The sequence below is a fragment of the Zootoca vivipara genome, chromosome 7 (assembly GCF_965207765.1).
Source record: "Zootoca vivipara chromosome 7, rZooViv2.hap1.1, whole genome shotgun sequence".
Classification (NCBI taxonomy): Eukaryota; Metazoa; Chordata; class Lepidosauria; order Squamata; family Lacertidae; genus Zootoca; species Zootoca vivipara.
Genome location: NC_142590.1, coordinates 21,746,551 through 21,773,695, shown reverse-complemented (window position 1 = coordinate 21,773,695; position 27,145 = coordinate 21,746,551). Strand labels below are relative to the sequence as shown.

The 27,145-nt window shown below is 41.8% G+C and overlaps 1 protein-coding gene across 4 annotated transcripts in view; it reads left to right on the top strand.

Moving 5' to 3' along the window:
• Positions 1 to 27,145, top strand: part of DPYD (dihydropyrimidine dehydrogenase) — a 520,906-nt gene that overhangs the window by 445,972 nt on the left and 47,789 nt on the right. For all 4 annotated transcript variants that reach the window (XM_088673792.1, XM_035123774.3, XM_088673794.1 and 1 more), the window contains 2 exons: positions 6,933 to 7,075; positions 19,492 to 19,671. In XM_088673792.1, coding sequence (XP_088529918.1) covers positions 6,933 to 7,075; positions 19,492 to 19,671 — 323 coding nt within the window. The remainder of the gene's footprint in view (positions 1 to 6,932; positions 7,076 to 19,491; positions 19,672 to 27,145) is intronic.

The window sequence follows — 27,145 nt, the reverse complement described above, 5'->3', positions numbered from 1 at the left end:
TTATCTTAACACTTTTATTATAGTTTATAAAAAGAAGGTTCAGGGCATTCCATGGCAATTATTTCCACAGAAATTGGTTATTTAAATAAATTGCTAATTATCTGGATATGACAGTATTGAAAACCCTGCTAATGAGTTATGTGATAAGTGCAGCTTTTGAAGGCCACCTACAGGTGGAAGGGAGCAAAAACAACATTGAATTTGTTATCCCAAATAAGGAGGTGGATGCAGATGTCTTGCTTATTACATTTGCATCGGTCTGCATCAAGTACTCCCCAAATGTCACGTTGCAAACGGCAAGTTTATGGAGTTTCTCTGCCAGGGAAGGTTAGACTTCTCCATTTGCTTTATTTGCTTGTTTGCCCTAATCCTTGAAATGTCTAGTTTAATTAGTATTTACGCTAACATGTTTACAATAAGTGAATCGCAAATGTTTCCAGATTAATTCCCGTTCTGCCATTTTGAGTGCTGATATTTGCTCTTAGGTGGTTGTTTGCTTAACAAAAACCACTTGTTGTCATATTCAGCGATTTTATTAACTGTAATAGTAGGAAACCAACAGTGTGCTACATGCCCAACAGCATCGCTAGTTAGATGCAATCCTAAGCAAGCTTTGTTTGAAGGTGTTTCCACCAAAATCACATCTCTCTAGGTAGGAGCTTGTTTATTTTGAGTTAGAACACATCAGGGGTGCCTACTTGAATAAAATATTGGGGATGGGGCAGGTCAGTCCCGCCCTGCATAATCCATCACAAGATGCACACACACCATCTGAATGACTGTGCCCATCAACTTGGGGCGTGCCGCCTCCTCAAATATTTTATTGCAGGAGCCGAAGGGACCTCATCCCTTAGGAGTTGGCTCCTATGGAACACGTCCCATCTAGCTACTGACTTAACCCACACATTAAAGTAAAATAATTAGATTATAGTACTATTAAAATGCCGCTCACACTCTTGCCTCCAAAATATTAACTTCTGAAAGCAGAGTAAATTAGGTTGGATTAGACTCTTGGGAAAATATGAGGAGGGCATTATAACTGTGAAGATCTGGTGTGTGTGTGTGTGTGTGTGTGTGTGTGTGTGTGTGTGTGTGTGTGTGTGTTTTGGCAGCCCTACATCTCTGTTGGAACCTGGCACACAGGTGGTGTCATAAAGCTGGCACCTTTGAATTAAAGCACATTGCAGCTGAAACTGTCTAAAGAGGTTGTTGTAAGGCAAGAGTTTTGGCTTATCTACATTTCTACTAGAAGACAACTGGGACGCAGGTGGCGCTGTGGGTTAAACCACAGAGCCTAGAGCTTGCTGATCAGAAGGTTGGCGGTTCCAATTCCTGTGACGGGGTGAGCTCCCGTTGCTCTGTCCCAGCTCCTGCCAACCTAGCAGTTCGAAAGCACGTCAAAGTGCAAGTAGACAAATAGGTACCACTACAGCGGGAAGGTAAACGGCATTTCCGTGTGCTGCTCTGGTTCACCAGAACTGGCTTCGTCATCCTGGTCACATGACCTGGAAGCTGTATGCCGGCTCCCTCGGCCAATAAAGTGATATGAGCCCAGAGCCCAGAACCCCAGAGTCGGTCACGACTAGACCTAATGGTCAGGGGTCCCCTTTACCTTTACCTTTTACACATCAACTTGTCACAAGCTGAGTGGTTTTTGCCTTTGCCTGCAACTTGCCCCAGAAAACCTGCTCTTCAGCACTAAACTGGAACAAATGGCAATCTGTAGAAAACCTCATTGTTGTTTGTTCCGATTCAGCACTAAACCACGGGTTTTCCAGGGGGAACATGGTAGGGAAAACAGAAGTGTGGCTGAGCCCTTCCTCAATGCTACTTCTGGGGGCCATGTTAATGGGCAACATCTGCGGCAATGTGACTTATCAGGGGGTTAATTTTGCTGGGGGGGGGGCCTGGGGCTTTTGCTCATCACTGCTCTACCCCCATATCGGTGTAGAACTCAGCTAAACTAGCAGCGGATCCTTCTAATGTATATAGGGACTAAGCAGTTTAGACCTAGATTTAAATGTAATCAGCACTAGGGCTGGGCGATATCCGCTTTTCAGCATTGTGATATATCACCAGCTAAACATCACGATATATCAATATATTACAATGTCTGAAAGAATGATGGAGCTATGTAGGGGTATTGGCTGGCTTCGCGGTGTTCCCACACTGTGATTTTTGCATTGCACACAAGCATACAATTATGATTTGCAATATACTGCCAAGCCAAAAACTATGAAACTGATGTCATGATATGGACTTCAAACCAGTTTGGGGCGATATATTGATATATTGCCCGGTCCTAATAAACACATTGAATTGTGCCTAGAAGGCAATTGGGAGCTAATGCAGATGTGGAAATACTGCTATAATGTACCAGTATTTGAGAGAAGAAGAAGAAGAAGAAGAAGAAGAAGAAGAAGAAGAAGAAGAAGAAGAAGAAGAAGAAGAAGAAGAAGAAGAAGAAGAAGAAGAAGAGTTTGGATTTGATATCCCGCTTTATCACTACCCTAAGGAGTCTCAAAGCGGCTAACAATCTCCTTTCCCTTCCTCCCCCACAACAAACACTCTGTGAGGTAAGTGGGGCTGAGAGACTTCAGAGAAGTGTGACTAGCCCAAGGTCACCCAGCAGCTGCATGTGGAGGAGTGGAGACGTGAACCCAGTTCACCAGATTATGAGTCTACTGCTCTTAACCACTACACCACACTGGCTCTCAGTGATAGAACATCAGCTTTGCATACAGAAGCCCCATGTTCAATCTTCAGGGAGAACGAGGCAAACCCCTCTGTCAGATCTTGGCGAGCCTCTGCTAGTCATGGTAGACAATGGGATCACCCACATTTCTGCTTGTCTCATGCCTGGAGAGCCTAGAAAGCATGGGTTCAAGCAGTTTTGCCCTTGTCCCACCACAGTCCCCTGGAAAACCCACTGTTTAGCGATAAATCAGAGCAAACATCAATCTGGAAATATGCAATTGATATTTGCTCTGATTCAGCAAATCAGTAAAGATTGAGTTTTCCCAGGGAAAAGCAACAGGGCAAGGGATTAGCCCAATACTGAGCTAAAATCGCAGTCTGGCTCAGCATAAGGCAGTTTCCCCTATGCACACACACCAGCTATACATGCAGTGCTATTTTTCTAGAAAAAGAGGTGCTGGTCCTCACCATTAACACCTCCCTCATTCTCTTGGAATGGCAATGGTGCCCACCTGAGAGATGCCGGAACCGAGTTCCAGCAAGTTCCGGCTGAAAAAAAGCCCTGCATGTAAAACACAACATGTACTAATATATGTCACTTGTTTTTTTCCTCCTTTAATAACAGCACAGTATCCAAAATTACCCTCAGTTCGCTAAAAATAAATTGTATGTTTAATATTATGTTAGCTTCTTAGTTTATTCTTAGTTCATGTTTAATACAGTGTTGAGTGAATCTTAAATTTAATTTTGCAAGGAAGATCCATGCTGTAATTACTGTAACATAAATAAATTAAAGCTAAATTTTGCTTTGCTGTATGCAGTGCGCTACTGAGAATTATGATCCAATTTCATTTTTATGCCAGGAACACGGTACAATAGATATTGCAGGATGGGTCTGCCCCCAACCCTGTGGCGTATCTTTTGTTTCTGTTGATAGGGCAAAAGATCCAGGCGGGCTTTTGAACTAACGATGAAGGAAAAAGACAATGTGTGTGTGTGTGTGTGTGTGTGTGTGTGTGTGTGTGTGTGTGTGTAAAAGAGTTCTTTGTCACGGTAATTATCATTCTACTAGTGAAAGGCATCCCACAACAAACAGTGAATTGGATCCAGGCAGACAGAGCACTTCAAGCCACATCCTTGCACCGAATTTTGGGAGGGTTGGGTTGAGCAGAGGCAAGCCACCAGCCACCAGCCACTGGGTGGGTGGGTGGGAGGCCTGCTGATGACACCCCCTCCAGCAGAAAACCCCCCAAAATGTGTGTTCTGAGGGCAGCTGGCCTGGGATATCACTGCTGTTAGGAGACAACATCAGGCCTGATATGGGTCCGCTCCCTGGCACAGGGATCAGGCCAAATTACGCCGCCCTTCCACTCTGGGTTCAGTGTCGTCCTTGCCAAGCCCTGTGGCATGGGGTGAGGGTTAGCCTTAGTTACACTTAGAGTTGATCCAAAGAAATCTAGGGGACGAGTGAGTCATTGGTCACTTAAGCCTGATGGATTTCAGTAAGTATACGCTCATATCCACTGTAGATGGTGATCTGTGCTGGTCCAATATTCACTATTAATGGCCCAGGAGTGCTTGATTTTTAAGCATATGCCAAAAGCACCATATAAAAGCAAATATGAAAAACAACAACTGTGAACCAATTTTAAAACACAAATCATTAAGCAGCAGCAACCTCCCCAATAACACATAACGTGGCGTTCATAGTCAGTACACGAAAGACTAGGTTTTGCAGTGTGAAGAGCACATGCCACCGGTATGACTTTAGGAAGACTTTTTGTGTTCCTCCCAGTCCCTTTAAGATTGGTTTTACTAAGCTAACTGCAAATATCAAGCCATCCATTAATGACCAGTGGGAGTTCTTTGCCCTCTCACTTTCCCCTCTGTGATCTTCTGTTTTGCTATGATCTTTACTTACGCTCTTTTAGGTCTTCTTACAGAAATCCCCACCTCTGCTCAAACATACACATTTGCACACCCTTCACCACCTTTGGAGTTTGGAGTCAGGGGCCTAATTAAACTTCATATTTCCCCCCCTCGTTGCCTTCAATCACTATTCTGCTTGTCTGAAGGATAATTTCGCTGCACCCTCATACCTATGCAAAGTGGGGGGGGGGAGAATCAGCATTCTTTGTCGCCGATGGTTCTCTATCCATTGAAGACATGTGTTGTTAATGGGGTTCCTGCGGGGCTAGCTTGAATATTGGTTCTGGAGCGGTTGTTGATGGGGGCTGCAGGTTCATCATTGAGAATGGAGGAAATGCCAGCGTAGGTGAATAATGAAGAGGAATCTGTGCTGAAGCAGCTGAAGGTGGCACAACCCTAGAGGATAATTCGTATGCTGAATCAGGAGCAGATGTCAATACAGACAGCTTGTCTGAGTATTTGGATGCTGATTCAGTAGCAACTAGCATTGATGGGAGAGGCTTGTCAGACATCCTGTTTGTAAAGACCACAATGTTGACTGTGAAAATGGTGGGATGATAGAGGGAGGTGACATTTCGCTGGAGGCAATAAGCACAGAAGAAACACCTTTCGGAAATTGACAACACAACAGATTTTTCTGTGTTCCATTGAAAACCCATATCAGCAAACAGATTCCCTGCTTTAAAAAAGAAAGAAAGAAAGAAAAATGGTAGTGCAATATTCCCTAAATACTTCAGACACCTCGGTGGGGTGTTGCTTACTCACTATGCACGGGGGAGCTGGCAGCCCACAAACTCTGCCAAGTGGCCAATGTGTATTCTACTGTACTGTATATGGATCTACTGTGACTGAACGTTGGCGATTCACAAAAGGAATCAGAGTGTGGAAGCAACTGCAGGATATATCCTATCTGATGACCATGGATCGCACTTGTCTCACCCCATTTTCCAATTCACGGCGAGCTTGGTGCAACAAGTGTGCCCCATAAAGCATTTGCTTTATTATACTAGGTCCCTTAAAATGTAAACTACTCTTGCTGTCTTGTGTGCAGTGCTTATGCAGAGCCAGACATAGGACAAGGTCAAGAAAGGTGATGCCCATTGTGCTGCAGTAGCTACAGCAGGCATCCCCAAACTGTGGCCTCCAGATGTTTTTGCCTACAACTCCCATGATCCCTAGCTAACAGGACCAGTGGTCAGGGATGATGGGAATTGTAGTCCAAAACATCTGGAGGGCCGAAGTTTGGGGATGCTTGAGCTACAGCTTCAGGCTAGGATTGGGAGATCCAGGTGCAAATCCCCATTCAACCTTACTGGGTGACTTTCTCCATGTTGCTTGGCCTTTTCATACATAGCTCTAAATTATGGTGAGCATGAATCCACCCTTTGGGTTCCTCCACCCAAGAGATCAGAAGCTTTTCCTTCTGTTTTTAAATTGACCAAAATTCCTCATTATGTCTGAGCTCCAGACCCCCAAATAAAGTATAGTTAGTTCAAACAAGTTTCTGAAAAACTCAAAAGCAAGTTTACCTTCATGGTTCTTTGCTAAGCCTTATCTCACTCCTTCAGATTGAAAAGAACATGTTGGTTTTTTGTTTTTTTTTACTGGTTCCACTTAAAAAATGAACAATTCTTTCATAGTATATGCATTATTATACACATGTGTTTATACATGTAAGTGATATACTATAAACTTAGAGAGGTTTCTGGTTCAGTGACCTAGACATCTTTCTAAATAAATAGATAAATTTAATATATGCACTGCTTAGAGTGTTTATGATTAAGTGATCCATAAATGCTTCTAATTAAAATAAGGATTATGGTTAATAATAATAAATATAGAGATGAAGACAGACTTTCGTAGGGCTTCATGTGTCACTCCTGGCCACTCTAACATCAACCTTCCCATACCAAGATTGTGTGTCCACTGTGCCCTCCACAGTCTTATCAACACCACAACAGGGCTGTAGATCCTCAGACACACACCGAACTTTCTCTAGCAACTCATCCAAATTTCTGGAATTTTCCAGAAAGAAAACAACCACCACCCTGTCAACAGAGCAGGTTTTCTGGGTCTGCACGGCAACTCTTTGTGAGTCCAGGGGAAACTATGCTGAGGCGTAGAGTTGGTTGATAGGGGTGGCTGGACAAATAAAAATGAAGAGGTGGTCCCAAGCATAGAAAAACGACAGGATAGGAAACGAAGCCTGCGACTGGATGGAGAGAAGAGGAAAGAGAGGAGATGAGAGTCCGTGACCCTCCTTGCCTGCTGCCTCACTAATGCACACTCACTCTTTCTCTGTACAGGAAATGCCATAAGACCCATTGCCCTTCGAGCTGTTTCTGCAATAGCCCGTGCTCTTCCAGGGTTTCCTATCCTGGCAACAGGAGGCATTGACTCAGCTGAGAGTGGCTTGCAATTTCTTCAGAGTGGTGCTTCTGTTTTGCAGGTATTCTGATAGCTTATATATATATATATATATATATATATTAAAAAAACAACCATAGTATGTTTTACAATAAAAAACCCACTGAGATTTGGCCTTAAAGTGGGAGGAGGGACATGCCCATGGTAAGTCCAAATATATCTTTTTACCCCATCTCCTTTTTCTGGGAATTGTTATGAAAATTAATGTGTGAATGCCAGCAGAGCTAATGGAATCTTGGGAGTTATAGTCCAGCAAGATCTGCAGGGGCCACAATAACCACCTCTTCTCTAATAGGATTTCCATGCAGCTCCCATGGCAACACCGTTTGATCAACTTGTTACTTTAGGATGTTACTCATGCCAGGAATGGCAAGGGTGTGTGTCTGTGCAATGAATGAGCACCTGAGGGTTGGGCGTTGAAAATAATATAATAGTTACACGCTACAGGACTGTCTAAATAAAAATAGCCAATTTCTGAGACTTCAGTTCTGAGCCTTTCTTTTTCTTGTTTTGCCTTCCTGAATCTAAAGCACCATTTATGTCTGCAGAAAAGTATGATCAGCAGGGGAATATTCCATTGATTTCATTTATGACTGCTAATTAGAACTGAACCTCAACCAAAGGAGTATATAACTTCCTACAATTTGTCACCAAGCCTCTGAAGATTTCCATTAAAGTGTTATATTAGCTGAAATATATTGCAATGCTCCTTCCATTTGTACTCAACTTGCTTAAGGACTTTGATTTGACATTAAAAAAATTGATGACTTGATTAGTTTACTAATGTATAGTTAGGTAGGCAAAAGTGAATAGGTTCAATTTTACTCTTTTTTAAAAAACAAAAAACAAAATCCAACCTTGTCTCTAATGATACATTTTAAAATATTAACAATGGAGACACAAAGAAGTGCATGTGATGGGTTGGATCCAGAATAACCATGAGTGGATAGAGGAAATTATTGTCACCAATACTTCCTTCTCACTATAGCTGCCTGTGACCCATGGAATGTTGTTCTGGAGGGTTGCTATCTGTACATAGGAAATGTCTTCATGCTTGCTCCACTGAAATGAACCACGGGTTCTCTTCTACTGTTTCAGTTTGCTGCAGTGAAATTCCCACAGGAGAGTGACAAGATGTGGATGCAAGCATGTGTTAGTCCTGCACATGTTAAGCGTTTTCATGCCAAATTGTTTTCAAGGGCAGAGAGTTAAACTGGTGCTTAGTTCTCCCATGTGCCAGTAGGTTAAAGCAAGTGCTTATATATATATTATGTATTTATTTGATTTCTTACTCACCCTTCACCATAACATCCCAGGTGGGTTGTAACAATTAAAAGTACAAGTTTAGCTGGACTTCAGCTTTATCGATCTTTATCAAATAATTTCCCCTATCAAAACCTTTTGAAGAGCACAGATCCTTCCAATGCCCCCCCTCAACACAGAGCCCCATGCTTTCTTCTCTACAAATAAATTTCATCTTGTGCATGCAAGATGTTTCCAAATACGTTCCTGTTTTACCCATCCATTGATCTTGTTTCACCTGCTTGTTTCACCTACTAAAAGCCAGTTTTCTCCTTTTAAAAGAAAAAAGCACCAGATTCAGCTGAGGTCTGAATTCTGGTTCCAGTCTTTGGGCGAATCAGATTGAGATGACCCCAGATCAACCTGGGACTATGAAAAAGTAGGGTAGTAGCTCTGGGGTGAGGGGTGGACACAGACATGCATTCTTACTAGAAATTAAACCCTCTTTATTCTCTGGGACTTGCTTTCAAGTAAACATATGCAGTAGTGTTTGGCAGGGCAAGATTGCCTTGCAGTGACTGAGGGCGCAGCGTGGGACGAGAAGCATTGCGTACCTGGCTTTCCAATGCCACACACTGATTGAAAGGGGGAGGCAGGAGGAAGCTCTGTGTGGTGTGTGGGTGTTGTGGCCAGAGTGTTGGATTGGCTCCACTGCAGCTTCCATCCCACCCAGAAATCCCTGCTGCCTTATCCTCCCTGTCTGCCTCCAGCCACTCTATTGCTTCTCCTTCCTGACCATATGTTTAATTAGGGGTTTTAAACCACAGTTAAACACACAGTTGGGAAGGGAGGAGGGAAGCACAATGTCTCCTCCTTCTCCTGCTCTTCTGTCCCTGGCTGCATGTTTACTTAGGGTTTAAATTCCTAATTAAACATCAGATATGGGCCCTGAGTTGATTTGGGACCCAGATTTGCATCAGGTCAGGTTGGCAGCAGGTCAGCTTTGGTTCTGATTGTGGCCTTAAATAAGAAGTTATTGAGTGAAAATTTAAAGTTCAAAGTGAGTAAAAACCTAAGAGAATACAGAACAGCATGATTCATTATGGTGTGTCTTGTAGTAAACAGAGACACCTGGCTTGGATTTTTTTGGGACTTATTTCACCCTCCGTAATGTAACCAAGGCTTTCTTTTAGGGTTCTCTCCCCCCTTTTTTCCTACATAACCAGGAGATCAGCATCTGAACAAATGCCAGTACAGTTAATTTAAGCACATTCAACAGCTGAATTGAACATTTTTAATTAAGGAAAGAATTTGCTTTGGTGATGTAGGTGGAGTGTGAGACAAAACCCAACCCCTGACTCTTTCTGAGCATTATAAATTCTTAGGTATTTTTTCTAATTAGTGGGATATGGAGTAGTTATTGCTTAAACATATTAAAGCCATCATTTCCTTTGCTGCGTACATATGAAAAAAAAGCCCAAAGGTAATAGTGTTAAGAAAAAGTCAGTTCCTGGTATATACATCACTCCAGATGCTTGATATTTCTTTGATGAGAGGCAAATTAATCCTTAGATTTAGTTATTTTTAACAAAGTGTAGCATTCCAGTTCAACATATGTTTTGCTTTTTTAAAAGTGAGTTCTTCCCCCTAAATCTTTGATTTGACAAATAATACTTTCATCCCTTTTTGCATATCTCTTTTCTCTCGCGTATGTGTTCTACTGAGTCACATCTTTCCGTTTGGTAGATTTTTAAAGAATATATATATATATATATATATATATATATATATATATATATATATTAAAGAAAGCTTTTGAGGCAGAGACGTGCATTTTTAGAAGTCATCTCACTGTAGGAAATTAAAAATGGAGACAATTATAGAAAACTCAAGTTGAAAGAGAAAATGCATTATGGAAAACTCCATAAAAGCACAAAAAAAATTATTAAAGTAAAAAATCACTTCACAGCAGCCCCGTATGATTCAATTGTAGATCAATAGTGTGTAGTTAATGCATTAGCAGTAGAGCATTAATTTGCAATTACCGCAGGTGATCTGATCCTCTATGTGCTGTCCATTGACATAAATGACCTTTTGTTGAAAAGGATTCTGCAGTCATTATTTCTAGCAGCTGTAACCGGAAAGGGAATAGAATGAAGGGGTTTATTTCAACCATGTGGGCATTTTATATAGCAGCAGCTCTAGAATATGAAGCCTGGCCTGTTTTTGCTTTAGAAATCTTTGAATGTTTAGCTGCTCAGCTAACAAACACATGCATTTGTCCTTTCGGACAGGATATCAGACATGTGATATAATGCATATTCCTAGCAATGTGCCTTTCTTTCTTTTCCATGGGTGACCTCTGATGTCCACTGAATGAAAAAGTGGCTTCAGAAACATGTCATGAATGCTGCTGCTGCTTTTCAGCAGGCTTAAGTCCCTAAAAATAATAACAAATAAATAATATTTGAAAGTGTTGCTTATTTTGATGTCTTAGCATCCTCTAGTTCCCTTGCAAAATACCATGTGAAAGAATGCTTGTTCTTCAACGCTGCTTCCACAAGAGTAAAAGGAGAATAACAATTATTTCTCTTCTGTATTGGAGGAAAAAAATCTATTGGTGAGAGTGCAATAGTTTACAAACTTCACAGCACAGCCCTTATTTGTGTGGGTGTAACCACGGTTAGGCTATATCACTAAAGGTTGACTGTGCCCAATTTTCAATTACGTTTGAGGTCTTCTCTTCCAAGGAGGAACTAATGCACCATCTTATAGAATGGCCCATGAACATCTTTTCCAAAATTGACCTTCTGTGAAATAGCATATGGTCTACCTTGCCCAGCAGTGATTTCTCAGAAGCAGAAAGTATGAAAAGAAGAAAGAGAAATATTGTAGAAACTGAGATTTTTGTTTTAAAAAAAGTTCCAAGAGCCTCCATTTTACTCCTCCTTCTTGAAAGTTATTATCTGGGTAGAAAGACAAGGAGTAGAAAACAGTCTCTTGGGTGGTGTGAAAGTGGGTTTTCTACTTTATTCCTGTAGGACTCTAGGGGTCAGAGAACTTTTCTCCTTTCATAGATCACAAATAAGTTTCTTTCGTGGACACCAAATTGAGTTCACAAATTCTTATAGCCAAGCTGATGGAGCCCGAAAGCAATTTTAACGGAAAGAAAATATAGCAGTATTGAAGGAAGAAGCTCAAAAGGATGAGAGGTTAATCACTCCAGGACTAAATTGAGGTCCCAAGACAGAAAAATTGTTTTGCTGGCTGGTTTTGATAGACTTGCAGTTTACAAAAATATGGCCCCTTGGGAATGTGGCTCAAGGGAACAACAGACTCCTGCTGTAATGATATTGTTCATTACAGATTTCTGTCTGCCCACAATGCCGTCTCTGTGGACCAAGGACGGTCCATCCTGAATTCAGCCAAAAATACTGAAATTCTTTGCATTCTAGCTCATCCCACCCTTGTTTTCCATTTCTCTGCCTCAGGTTTTTTGGTCTAAATGTTTTAAGACCATTTGCAGATACATGGGTCTGTTGATGTTCAAGTGATCTTGGATTTTTGACAGCAATCTTAGGCTCTGGGCCACCTTGTGCATTTGGCAAACCCGAGCGGCAGAGCTTCATATGGACAGAACCATTATAACTGGCAGGTTACAGTGGTACTTTGATTCTGAATCGCCTTGGCACTCAAACAACTTGGAACCCAAACACTGCAAACCCGGAAGTAAGTGTTCTGGTTTGCAAACTTTTTCTGGAAGCCGAACGTGCTCCATTTTGAGTGTTACGGTTCTGATTTGAGTGCCACACTTTTGTTTTGAGTGTTACGCTGAGGTCTGTCTGTTTTTGCTATTTATTTTGAGTTTTTGTGGCTTTTTTGTTTTGTTTTTATGACTGTGACTGTGACTGTGTGGAACCCAGTTCAGCTACAGATTGATTGATTGATTGATTGATTGTGTGACTGCAGCACATTGTGTTTTGCTTTCATTTTATGGATCAATGGTCTCGTTAGATAGTAAAATCCATGTTAAATTACTCTTTTAGGGGTTGTTTTTAAAAGTCTGGAACAGATTAATCCATTTTGCATTACTTTCTATGGGAAAGCGCACCTTGGTTTTGGAATGCTTTGGTTTGGGAACGGACTTCTGGAACAGATGAAGTTTGAGAACCAAGGTACTACTGTACAATTTTGAATGCTGCTCTTATATAAGTGCATGCAAAATTAGGGGGGGGAGCTTATTCCTGATGTGCTGTGTCAGGTATGTATCCTTCTCTGTAGTCTCTTTGACACCTGCTAAAAACATTTTTGTTTAGGCAAGCATATCCAGACAAGTAAAACGTTGGTGTGTGTTTTAACCTTATTTTTAGCTTATTGTTGACTATAACTTTTTTTGAAGGTTTTGAATTGTTTTTACTGATAATTCCATTGGATGATTCTTTTTATTACTCTTTGAGGGTTATTTTTTTAAGAAAAAAGCAACAACAATCAAGCAGTATATAAATTTTATGAATAAATGAATACAATAACATAGTATTCTCAGTTCCCTCAAAATCCTTCATCCAAAGCTATCAGCGGTACTTCTGAATGGAGACAAAGGTGTTTATTGTTTGTTTGTTTTATTTGCCCTGCCCTATCAGCTTAGCTCTCAGGAAATCTGATGATGTAGAAGGGGTTTATGCATGCAAAGAAAAAGGACAAGGAAAGTTATATATTAGGACAAGAAAGGGTTAAGTTAGGTGTGCTCGTTAATGTTGGGTGTGCTTGTCCTGCACCTGCAGCTAGTTAAGCAGGTGAGAGTGATTCAGCCCAATCTAAAGTATAAATGCACTTGTGTGAAGCAGGGCTTCTTGATCAGATCCTAGTCTGTGTTGGAACACTGCAAGGAGGCTGTATGCTGCTGGAAGGACTGTATACTACAACTGTATGCAACTGCTAAGCTGTGGGACTGCATTTTACTGTAAGTAAAGGGGCTGACCCTACCAAGAGCTGTCTGGTGTTTTTCTGTTCCATTGGCACCCTCCGCTGCGGAGTTGAATGGGCACTCTGCACCCGCCCCAACAAAATTCACTGGGAGTCAAGTGATAAGCCAGCAAATGTGGAGACTTCTGGTAGTGAACCTATGTATGTGAATCAGCCCTCACAACCAGAAGAATTTAGCAAACCTATATTTTGCATATAATTTATATGAATGTAAATAGTTATTTCAATTCACACTTTTCTTCCTATCTGCAGCTTCCAGGGCACTTTCTGTGCCTCTGGAGCAGCTTTCAGGGAGCACAGGAACTCCAGAGCAGGCATCCCCAAACTTAGGCCCTCCAGATGTTTTGGACTACAATTCCCATCATCCCTAACCACTGGTCCTGTTAGCTAGGGATCATGGGAGTTGTAGTCCCAAAACATCTGGAGGGCCGCAGTTTGCGGATGCCTGCTCCAGAGGAAAGGAGGAAGTGGCAAAAATCACTCTCCTCCCCTTCCTTCAACAGGAACATCCTATGAGTAGATATACACTCAAAGGAACTCTAGATCCTGCCCATTGTATCTTCAACCTTACTCCCATAGCCTGTGTTTATTAGATCATACGTTTCCAACTGGCAGTCAGGATTCACTAACAAATCACTCAGCCTGATCTGCTGCAGGTTACAAAAGCATCACTAACACTAAGAATATACAATCAAAGATGAATAAGCGGGTCCTGAAACACATGTTTGGCCCTGATTTGATTATAGAGATGGTCAACACTAAGTGCTTCTAATTCTGAAAATGTTAAATTTACTTCAATCCTAGCGTATTAAAATTATTATTATTATTATTATTATTATTATTATTATTATTATTATTACTACTACTACTACTATTAGAAAGCACCAGGTTCTGAGATCCTTCACTGGAAGGCAGGGTTCTTGGTAGGCCTTTGGAGAAGCTGTTTGATGCCATTTGACTGTGATGGTGCCCAGAAGCGTCTCCAAAGACCTAACGCTGCTTGTAGCTTAATCACGAGGAGATCAATAAATGGGCAAGATGTATGGTAGATTCCAGCAAATGGACCTCAACCTATTTGGCAAGTTCTTCGGGAGCCGGGATTCCATCTGCTATGGAATTCTGTTCTCCACAGCAATGTGCAACTACAGTCTCAAGACAGTGCATTATAATATGTGTAGCATGTTATAAAATCTTGGGTGGAATTCAACATGTGCTGTTCTGAACATTCCATCTGTGCATAGATTAGAATGCAGTGTTGCACTCAGCAGATCCCTCCAATTTGATTATCTATCTGATTATCTATCTGATTATCAGATAGAACAATCCCCCTCTCCTCACCTTGCACTGTTCTGGGGTTTCTCTCTACTACCCTAGAGTCAATTTTTTTTTGGGGGGGGGGGTGCAGGGGGATAAGAGAGGAGAATGCCCCATTGTGCAAGCAGAACATCCAGCTCAGAGGGCCTTCTGGCGGTCCCCTCACTGCAAGAAGTGAGGTTACAGGGAACCAGGCAAAGGGTCTTCTCAGTAATGGCAGTCACCCTGTGGAACACTCTCCCATTAGATGTCAGGGAGAGAAAGAACTACACAACCTTTAAAAGATATATGAAGGCAGCCATGTACTGGGAAGGATTTAATGTTTAATGTTTTAAGTTTTTATATATGCTGGAAGCTGCCCAGAGTGGCTGGGGCCACCCAGTCAGATGGGTGGGGTACAAATAATAAAACTATTATTAATGTTAAGTCCTTGTTCAAGACTTCCACTGACCAGGTGTGTTAGGTAAATCCCACCCATGATACGCACTTTTTCAGCACCCAAAGTGTTGATTTGTATTAGACACATCAGCATCTACTGAAGTTTGGATGATGCTTGCATGATGTGCTTTCATGCTATTTTCTATAGTTCCAAAAATATTACCCAAGTGAGCAAAAATGGAAATGGTCTTGATCAGACTTTGCAAAAAGAAATGAATAAGGCTTACCTTGGCACTTTTGACTAATCTATGACCGGAAGTCATAGATTGGTTTACTTTGCGTCCCTCATTGCCAATTTAAAATGCAAGGAAATAATGTGGCAAGTGTGCTTAATAGACTGCGTGCATAACTTTTTACTTGCCTTCTGTGTATTACCACTGAGTAACATTTCAAAGTCAGCCAAATTAAACATCCTATAATCAAAACAACCCATCTACTGCAGGACCTTTCTAAGATACCTTGAGTACAGTTTTTGTTGCTTATCCCCCTTGATATGGTGAGAATATTAGAAACACTGAGGTGAAAGGCTGGCTTCCTAATAGGATGGCATTTGGAAAGCTCTTTTACTTGGCAATCTTCTGCAGTTCAGTAGCAAAGCTGAACCGAGCCTCCACCTTTTGGGGGAAGCAAGGTGGCATTCTGGTAAATGGTAGAATTTTATCACTTTGACAAAGGGGGGGAAATGATAGTCGAGTGAAACATTTGTGATCTCCAAAGAATATGCTGCCACCATAACAGCACAGATGAAAGAGGCTGCTGTCTCAATTGCCAGGAAACTACTTGGAAACTCACTTTGATCTCCACTGATTGTCTGTTAATGTTTTTTTTCTTGCTAAATGCAGTACACAGCGATATCACTGTTTTTGGTGTTGTACAGATACAAAAAGTGGGAACAAATATTTATAATGTTAGCTGATTGATGTACATTAGCACAGGGAAACATGCTCTTTCGCATGCAGTAGGTGATGTGGCTGATAAATGGGGAATGTGCAGAAGTAACAAGGGATTTTGGACATTGCCTTGAATGAAGGGCCCAGCAGAAAATGGAGGGAATGAGAAGGGCGCACAGAAAAGCTCATTCTTTCTCTTCCTTTCACTTCATGACAGTTAAATCTACAGGTGCAATCTACAGGTTTAAGTGGTAGGTTTATCTCCCTTGGTCAGCCCTATGGTTAGGCAGAGTGACAAAGATGTGACTGATTTGGGGTGTCACGAAAGGACAGTTATTAATTTATTACCAATGTATTTTTACTCACAGGGAGCAGCTCTTGTGGGTTTTCTTGCCTCGGGTGCCGAAATAACTTGAGCACCTTTGGGTCCTATGCACCTTGATGTGGGATGGGATAGGCGCCATTTTCTGTAGCATCTCAGGCAGCAGAATGTCTCGGGCCAACCTTGACTAACGAGCTGCCTCTCTGATAAAGATCATGGGTGTAGCAATACAGATTTGGGGGGTGGGTGGGGGTGGACTCCTAATCAAAACAGCAACCATCCAATACTGCCCACTCTCTTTAATGCCTTGTTGGTGGAGGTAGAAAGTTCAAGTGGAGAGGCACTCAGTTGTGCCGCAGTAAACAACTCTGGATCCATGCCACATAGTGATCTCACACATGCTCGATTGCATCCTGCTTTCATAAGGGGGACACTGGCCCTGCTTGGGGATGTAAGAATTTAGTTTCACTTAAGATTATAGTTGTTGGATAAATTCCTACTGTGCCATAAGAGCTATCCCAGATCATGCAGTACCCTACCGATTGGTTTTTGCATTTCCTAATACATAATTGTTGAAGCACCCTGCTTTGCTTTCTAGTCCGGTGTGGGATCTCAGCCAGCCTGGATCAGTCACGATACATGCTTTGATGCACAGCTGGGAATTTGATTGGCTGGCCTCCCTATTTCTATGAAGGCAGTACATCCTGATATTATTTCAATTGGTGCCATTAAAATAAGGTAGAAAAACCACACATTAAAAGTCACATTGTGTGTAAAATTAGAATAGTTGTGCCCCTGCGTATTTCAACTGCATACAAACTGTCAAAATACCATAATGTTTCGGCATGGGAATCTGGCGTGTTTGAATTATATAAGCCAGCATATCTTTTACCTGCATTTTCAATGCCCCCTTTCTTTTTTTCCCAGCATCCAGGAAAAAGAATATTACTCATATATTTAAAAATTAGAAGCCCTTAGTGAACAAAGAAATTTAAATAAAGCATTGGTTGAGTTTTACAGTTAAATAACCTGTGGAGGAAATTATAATGATGTTCTCTATAATTGTTCTGAGAAGGAAAGAGAGGCGGGGGAGAGAGAGAGAGAGAGAGATAAAGCTTAAATCTATGGAAGGTATAACAGACCTAATTAATGCTCACACTGTTCCTCCAGAGAAACAGATTTTGTGTAATGTAAATGGGCTGCATAGGAAATGTTCTTGTGCATATTTTATACTTGTTCCTTGTTTCTTCCTGAGCAGCTGTAGTGTACAGCATTTCAAAGTATACTCTTCCCCTGTCCCCTCCACTCTGCCCCATGAACAATAGCTTGTATGATCTAGCATGTGACACCCAAAAAACTTTGATGATGTTACCTAGGGTTTCATCAGTTGTGGCTTCAAAGTTGCGCAAGTTAATTTTAGGTGGTCAGGTGGTGTGTATGTGTGTGTCTTTGGAATAGCTGGGCATTCCATATTATGTCCAAATGTGCAAGAGTGCTTGCCTTGCTTTGGAATAATGCTACCACTGTGCTGAAAATTCCTCCTGCATTTTTATTTTACTATTCCCTGTATATTAATCAGAAAAAAGTTACGTTCAAAAAAGATCAAAGTGGACTGGGGGGGGGGGGAATGTGCCATTTTAATGTGTGTGCTTGCTTTACCTTTTAAAGTGGCCTGGAGTTTCTTTTCGTTCAGACTACTGACCATTTCTCTGCACTCTGCAGTCCTCCTGGATGCCTTTGTTTCCTGAAAAATTCATGTCCACAGCTGGGTTTTACTATAAACATGAGAAGTTGGGGAGGCTGCCTAGTGTGCATGTAACACTGTTCCTTGTTTCTTTTTAAAGTCTTTTTTACTTGTAAACAAATCAGTGCAGATTTTTCTTTTTTTTAAAGCAGCTAAAAGGACAGCCTTTCTTTAAAAGCAATACCAGTGAGCACATTGGTCTCAGGTGCCCAGAAGCCAACCTCTCTGACTTCCCATGCTTTAATGAAAGTTCAAAAGGAGCCACCAGGAAGCAACTACTTCCATGTGGCTTTTTCAGATCAGAGAGTGCAGGCAGCCAGGGAGGCTGCAAAGTTCTAGAGTAGCCTTTCTCCACCTTGGGTCCCCAGATGTTGTTGGACTGCAACTCCCATCATACCTGACCACTGGTCCTGCTAGCTGGGGATGATGGGAGTTGCAGTCCAACAACATCTGGGGACCCAGTGTGGAGAAAGGCTGTTATAGATAATGTCTAATGGAAAGAAAAGTACAGACATAGCATCCATGCCACTCTCACAAAAATAAAGTTAAGCTTAATTCCGCACCCTCCAAATCTTTAAAAAAACAATGGAAGTTCTGAAGACTTTCTAGAGCACTCTGACAAAGAGGCAGGAAAATTGAAACTTCTTTCATAGGGGAAGAATATTTTTGGAGAACACATTTCAGCACAGCACTAAATAATGCAATTCTTTGTTATTAATGCAAATGGAAGCCAGGGAGGTATGTTATAATGTTGAATTCTTCTTTCGAGGGTTGTTCTTCAAGGCTCATTTTCAATTAAAGTTTGAAACAAGCAGGTAGGAAAGTAATTGGAAATGGCAAGCTTTCAGGTTATTTTGTTCAGGAAAAGCATGTTTATGCCACACACTAATAAAATGCACAAGGGGCAAGTTCCAGTTATTTTTGCTGCAGCTTGCTTATCAATGAATACATCCAAGTACTTGTGTTATTGTGTGGCAGTAATATGGGCTAAAAATTCTGAATGTTCAATGAACACTTAGTGACAAATAGAACTGGACCAATGAATTGGTTGCCAAATCCATAGTACTAAAACAAAAGAAAAGAAAAGAGTAAAGAACAACTGATTACTCTGTCCTGTTTGAACCTACTCATGGCTACAATTTACAGTGGTACCTCGGTTTATGAAAACAATTGGTTCTGGAAGTCTGTTCATAAACTGAAGCATTCATAAACTGAAGCAAACTTTCCCATTGAAAGTAATGGAAAGTGAATTAATCTGTTCCAGATGGGTCCGCGGTGTTCGTAAACCGAAAATTCATAAACCGAGGTGTTCATAAACCGAGGTTCCACTGTACTTGAAACCCTACAGCAAGTAAAACAATCCATGATCAATGAGTGCCTCAAAAAGACTTGGGTACTAAGGGTCAGCCATCTTCATTTACTTGAGTTCTGTACCTTCTGCCTCTAACATCAATAGATACACATTCCCATAGTAATAGTAACAAAGTTTGCATCTTCTATTGTAGGTTTGCAGCGCAATACAGAATCAAGATTTCACCGTGATTGAGGATTACTGCACTGGGCTGAGAGCTCTGCTTTATCTGCAAAGCATAGAAGAATTTCAAGACTGGGATGGACAGAGCCCACCAACTGTAAGGCATCAGAAGGGAAAACCTGTGCCCAAGATCGCTGACCTGGTGGGAAAGGTATGATACATTAGACCACTTACTCTCAGATGCTTGGCTATGCTGGGTACTGGGACTCCAAGGCTTGTTAATTAGTTATTTATTTACAATATTTTTATGCCACCTTTCAATATAGTATGAAGCTTGCCACTATGCTACTGTCTGGGGTGGAGAAGGGGGAAAAACCCCAAGTATTTAATTAGCAAGTTTTGGTCTCACAATCTAAGCTGTGCCACATTCCTAACCTCCCACTTGGCCAACTTCAGTTTCTCTCTCCTTTAAAAAAAACATGCCAGAAAAGCAGTTGTTGAGCTGATCCATTAAACATCATCATTATATGGTGTGCAGGTATGGGAACACACTATTATCAAGTCCCATCGAGACTTTACAGCTTGCTAATGTGGGGTTTCATGGAACCATAGAATTATCAAGATAGAAGGGATCCCCACAGGCGCCTAGTCTGTTCATGGGACTACAAACGGGTCTTAAAGGCATGTGAGAGTAGAGGCAGCCAAGTCTCCAGATATTGCTGGAGTCAGGCCACTTCCAGCTTTGTAGGTCATCTCCAATATCTTGAACTAAGCCAGTCCTGAAGTATGTGGGGCTCATTCAGGCTGTATCAGGGCAAACCTTTATTTCCTTATAACTTCCCATTAGTAAATACAACATTTTATTATTAGTATTATTTTGGAAAATGCCATACCAATTAAAACAGATTTAGAGTTTGGGTCACAGTCTTGAACATTGAGACCCATTCCCTGGAGGAGCTCCACCTCCCTTCCCAGCTGATCTGGTTGGTGCAGAGGAAACCCAGATAGCTCACGCCACTAGCCATGTCGGAATTCTCTCCACGTCGTTGCCATGCTTAAGCATTCCCAATTTGCAACAGGATTCCTCGGGGACTGCTGCCAGCTGGAATAAGTTACAGCAGGCTCAGGGTGACTTTTGCTTTCAGCGAGGAGAGCCGTGGTCAAAACTGGCTTTTTAATTTGCTCCCCGGCGGCTTTTGCCTCCCCCCACTACTCAGGCTAGATTTTCAGCAGCAGCAGGAGGAGGAGGAGGAGGGAGAGGGAGGGAGGGAGGGAGGGAGGGAGGGAGGGAGAAAGCACTAGGCTTTTGTTTCTGGCTTCTGGAAGAGATTCACTTTGAAGAGTGCTTTCAGTTATACATCATGCCTATTGATTATCCTTCGAAAAATCTAATATAACATGGTTGAAAATGTTGTATAAGGCAAAGATTTACAAAAGAATAGGATTTGGAGTGTCAGATACCTCCAAATCTCTGCTTATCATTGCTGGAGACTGGAGTTCTTTTCAGGAAAGGGTTAGTGGGAGGGGGGAAGGTTTCTTTGTTCTCTGTGAAGCTCTGAAAATTATAACATTACCTTTCGATTGTAGAGACAATCCTATCACTAAGCTCTGGAGAATACAGTCTTCCTAGGCCTTTTTTTTTAAAAAAAAGGAAAGAATAATAATTAAACATTTTGGGGGGTTGTTGTTTCAACTTCTAAAGCTCAGTGGTTAAACTCAGGTGCCTGAGGTTATGTACTAACTCTCTTCTGCTCGGGGTCTCTTTGCCACCCCACCCCGCTTAGCAGTCCCCTCCCCAGACACTTATTTTCATAGTATCACAAGGCTTGTTCACATTTGCCTAACACAGGGCCATCCAGAAATACAAGGACTTTCATCTTTTTGTTGTATCTTTGCATTGTGCAAAATAGCACTTGTGGGAGAATCTCCCCCTCCCATCTCACCCCACTTTTCAATGTTTTGAACGAGAAGAGAGACTGCAATTCATAGTTTTCTCAGCTTGTCACTATATCAAGAAATAATTCTATATAAAGGTATGGTGCACAAAGCTTCTTAAACATTTAGTAATATAAATTAATCTTAACCCAAAGGCTGATGCCATGGAAAAGACTGAAGTGGGTGAGGGAAGAGGGAATACTGTTATATCCAAGGTAGCTCAGCTGGCTAGAAGGGATGTGGATGCCGCTGTGATCTAAAACACTGCGCCTCTTGGGCTTGCTGATCAGAAGGTCAGTGGTTTGAATCTGCTTGATGTTGGTGAGTTCCTGTTGCACTTTCCCAGCTTCTGCCAAGCTAGCAGTTTGAAAGCACAACAGTGGCAAGGAGATAAATAGGTACCACTGTGGTGGGAACAACATTTCCATGTGCTCTGGCTTCTGTCACGGTGTTTCATTGCACCAGAAGCGGGTTAGTCATGCTAGCCACGTGACCCAGAAAGCTGTCTGTGGACAAATGCCTGCTCCCTTGGCCTGAAAGCAAGATGAGTGCCACACCCCATAGTCACCTTTGACTGGACCTAACCATCCAGGGGTCCTTTAACTTTACTTATTCTTTTTTTAGCTTACCTGGCTATGTTGGAAATCTAACATGAATGGGAAATCAAAGGGGCTAATTTTGTTTTAAAGACCATTGGATGCAAGCATTAAATTATTTAGATTTTTAAAAACAAAAACAAAAAACCCTGTGTCCCCTCTCCCCAGGCTAAACTACTGAAAATAACAATTCAGTCCAATACTCTAATATATATTTGTTTTCAGGCTGAATCCAAGTAGTCTCGCTGCACTGTTGCTGAAGCAGAGGTGTCTGCTAATGCAGGCAGGAAAGGAATTTTTGCTGACTTCCCCTCCCCAATGCAGGCCCTCAGCACACCTCCGAAATTTATTCTAAGGGGTGGGGTGGGTTTGTGACATGCTCCAGATTTTTTGGGGGGTGGGGGTGGGATTCTGGAGACTGCAAGAGGGATGGACAATTGCGTGCCGAGGTACCAAGACTTTCCACCAATAACTCACACTTCACACAGAATTTAAGTTTAAGGTTTTTGGCATTAATTTTGGCCACAACTTTATTTAAATACAACTAATGTGAGTGGTTGCTTAGGCATTGGTTCCCCAGCCAACTGGGACAGATCTGACTCCCCTAGCATACTGGGGAAGCCAGGATAGGTAAGCACCCTCTGAGAGAGGCCGGGGCAGGGCCACCAAGCCCTTGACCTCCCCACCCCCCAGATGCTCCCCGAGGCTCATGCACAGTCCTAGCCCCTACCAGGGGTATGGACAAACATGTGGAGCCCCAGGATTCCTTTAACGGAATACCCCTAAAGGCAGCAGCAATTTTGAGGGGCAGGCCCAGCCAAATCCGTACCCCTCCATCATCCAATTTGAACCAATGCCTAACCGCAACCTTACAAGTTGTGACATTTTGCTATGTAGTAGGCAAAAACCACAAGGCACCAGCCAATTAGCCAAGTGGCAAAATTCCTACTAGGCCCCCGCATCAATACGGACGACCCCATGACAGGCACAGCAACGTCATGTGCAAACAAACCCCTAAGGGAGGGAGGGAGGGAGGGAGATCTGTTGCAAGCACCAAAAGTGAAACTGTAAGCTGCTTGCTCAGTATATAGAGGCTGTGGCTGTCAATCAAATAAGTTGCAACATAACATTTTCCCCAGCAACAATACCCCAGTGGCCATCCAAAGTGACCCGCCCAACAAACCAGGGAATGTCTTGTTAACCCTTCTGCAACCCATGCTCTCCTTAAGGGGAGAACCTGCTTTGGAAAAATTGCCTCCCGAAAAATTGCCTCCCCTTGTCCTCCTCCCTCCTTAGTGAATGTTTCCACCTGGTTTAAAAGCCCTTGCAGATCACCAATGGGATTGTACCATTACAATTTTATCTTTCCCTTCCCTATATCCTTGAGCTCAGGGCAGCACACATGGCTCTCCTCCCATTTAATCTTCACAACAACTTTTTGAGAAACGTACAAACTGAGATGTAGTGAGTGCCTGGTGGACACTCTGTGAACTCCATGGTTGAGTGGGTATTTGGACACAGCCCTGAGTCTAATACATGAGTTTTCTCCAGCTTTGGGGGGGGGGGGCATGGATGGATACATTTGGAATTTTGAGTATGCACCTTGGGTGCCGTTACAGAATGAATGCCCTGGATGAGGGGCCATGCTCATTCACAAAATGGCTGGCGGTGTGGGCGTAACGAGCCACAAGACACCCATTTCATAGATGGCAAAGTGATGCTGAGATACAAGTGATTCGCTCAAACCCCCCCCCCCAAAGAAAAAACTAAATACAAATGGGGTCTGAGCCCCAAACCATTCCTTTCATCCTCTAGTCCTCTTTTCCAACATCCATTTCTGGATGCAGATAAGGTGCCACGTTCATTTTCCAGGGTGAGAAGGCTGACGAAGGAGATTAAGTGGCAAAACTTGCATCTGGGTGTCATCTAAAAATATTGACTAACAGAATCCTGCATCAAGTGGCATTGTGGCCCATGCAGGAACCGGAAGCTTGCCTTCTACCTCGGGAATACTCTCTGAAACCCTTCATTTGAGTGGAATGGTGAGGGAGGATATACATTTAACAAATAAAGTAGATAAATTATCCCACCCATGTCCTGTTATTTGCAGTCCGATCTTCAACAGGTTCACTCGAAAGTCCTGTTCGTTTTGGAAGCCATTTTTAGTGCAGCAGCCTATAAATTGGAAAGAAATGAAAAGGGTGTAATCCACTCCCTATATTCTATTGAAGGGCATAGCTAAGTGCCAATGATTTGCTTAACTGTGCCTGGAGAACACCCAATGAATTTGGAATGCTTTGCCTGCTCCCAGCCACCGTAAACATTTAGCAGATGTTATCCAAATTTCCCTTCCCTGCTAATGTGACCCAGCAACGTAGGTCATTTACTAGGAGAATCTGAACAGCTGTGTAACCCTTGATTCAAAAACTTGACAAATTAGTTATAACTATGGATAAAAGGGAATTATCTCACTTAGTTTCAGTCAAAGGATCTACTTTGAAATGAGTAAAGTGGTCAGAACACTCTGATTTTCATAATGATGTTGCTATTTTCAAAGGGATGCGCCACAATTTAAAAATAAAATAGCAAGGTATGTTTTTTTTAAAAGAAAAAATGTAGCAGCTCTTAAATCTGTTTTTAAATAGTTTATGGATTTTGATCAGGTTTTATGTATAAATTTAGCTGTATACCATTTGGAGATTATTATTATTTTACTTTGAAGTTTCTAAATTAAATAATAGTGCTTTGTTTCCTCCATGGACAACTACCCTATTGCATATCTAGCTAATGGTATATGGTACAGTAGTACCTTGGTTTAAGAACAGCTTATTTTAAGAACAACTTGGATTAAGAACGCTGCAAACCTGGAAGTAGGAGTTTTGGTTTGTGAACTTTGCCTTGGAAACAGGACATGTTTTGCTTCCTATTGAGTGTGTTCCATTTGTAAATTGATTCCCCCGCTGCTATGGGAAAGCACGCCTTGGTTTAAGAACGGACTTCCGGAATGGATTAAGTTCATAAACCAAGGTACCACTGTAGATTAGATCTTTTGGATATGGCTAAGATGTACCGTAGATGGGATTCTGAATGTTGCTTTCTAGAAGCATGCCAAAAAGGTTGACTCAGAGGAAGGAGAGGGGAAGTTCTGGAGAACCTTGAAGAATCTCACACAGCCCTGCTAACGAGAGAGGTCCAAGCCTTGAATCTTATACAAACTTACTTGGGAATAAGCACCACTGGTTTAAATAGTGCTTACCTCTGAGCAGAAATTTACAAGGACAGAACTGTGTTGTGAATCAAAGATATAGGACGAGACTCAATTACATCTGCTTGCTTGCACTAAAGGAACACTGCTTGTGCAACAGGGCTTTGGGTTTCTTCTCTCCAGATCTCGTACTTCCCCCCTCAAAAGAAAGAATCTGCCCTGGAGAGTCCTCCCCCTCTTCCAGAGCAGTTTTCAGGGTTTGGGGGGGGGGTGGAGTGGAGAACAGCAATGCCTTGTGTAGCAGACTCCTGTACTCACTATGTTAGCTCTTGCCTATCCTACCTTACTCAAGTCAAAAGCAGCAATAGCACAAATATCAACTGATATGGCGGTTCCCTCACTGCGAGAAGTGAGGTTGCAGGGAACCAGGCAGAGGGCCTTCTCGGTGGTGGCGCCCGCCCTGTGGAACGCCCTCCCACCAGATGTCAAAGAGAAAAACAGCTACCAGATTTTTAGAAGACATCTGAAGGCAGCCCTGTTTAGGGGGGCTTTTAATGTTTAATAGATTGTTTTATTTCATTTTCTGTTGGAAGCCGCCCAGAGTGGCTGGGAAAACCCAGCCAGATGGGTGGGGTATAAATAATAAATTATATTATTATTATTATCCCTCCAAAATAATACTTGCTGGATGAAATGACATCAGAGTCTGATACAAACAATTGCTGAAGCTTAAAACATTGCATGGACACATTATTAACAATGCAAAAGAATCAACAAACCCACAACAAAAAATAAGCTGCTATTATTACCAATTTTATTTTATTTTTAAATCACCACCAACTAACACAAATGTTAAGTAGAAGCAATTCACAGCAGGATGTCTGACAGCACCTAAAACAGCACAAAGCTTATGAGAGCTTTTATTAAACTCTTTAATACACTTAAAATCTAACTAACCTATGATGAAAAAGTGATGCAGAGAAAGAACTTCTGTCAGCAACAACAATGAAGCAAATTCGATAAGCGCAAGTAACTAATAATAATAATAATTAGTGCCAGGACAGAACGATGGAGGTAGAGACGTTCCTTCAGGTGTACTGGACTGAGGCCGTTTAGGGCTTTAAAGGTCAGCACCAACACTGGAAAGGTTTGTAATACAGTGCAGTGAATTGTGGGGAAACCTTTGATGGGCAAAGAAAAAGGATCTAACTCCTCATGCGAAAACCCAGCACAGTAAACATGGCACATTATGTTTTTCATTCATTTCCATGATTCATTTGGTATTCCCTTGCAACCTGACAAACTATACTGTGGAACAGAAATAAAAAATTGGATATAAAACAGCATTAGCTGATTAATATAGGTGTAAAGATGCTTTTGCCTTCAACTAATGTTCCAGGGCACATTCAGGATAGTGTAAAAAATAGTCTGCTAAAACGTGTGTGTGTGTTTTCACATCATATTCCCCATAGTGGAATAGGATCGATAAGTAGTCACTATCTAGTGCTATCTGTCTCTTCCAAGAGTCTTTCATTGGTTGCTTACTTGATCGCTCTCTGCAGACTTTCTGCAATTATGTTTGAAAAATGTACCTGTGTTTGCTGGTGGTAACAAAAATGTTCTAGTCTATAACCACCTTTAAGTCAGTTCATCTACCTATTCAGGTGCCACCAGTATACAAACATGTAAATAAAGCTTGTTCTCTCGCCTCCACCACCACACACATTTGCAAACACACACACACACACACACACAGAGAGAGAGAGAGAGAGAGAGAGAGAGAGAGAGAGAGAGAGAGAGAGAGAGAGAGAGAGCTGATTCAAAATTAAGGGTGTAGCATCAGTTTAGGATTATTGTGTATGACATCAAACTATTTTATTGTACAAGATAGGAAATCCAATACTTTTAAAAGTGCTTTTTTCTTTAAAAAAATATGTTTAGGGGCACTC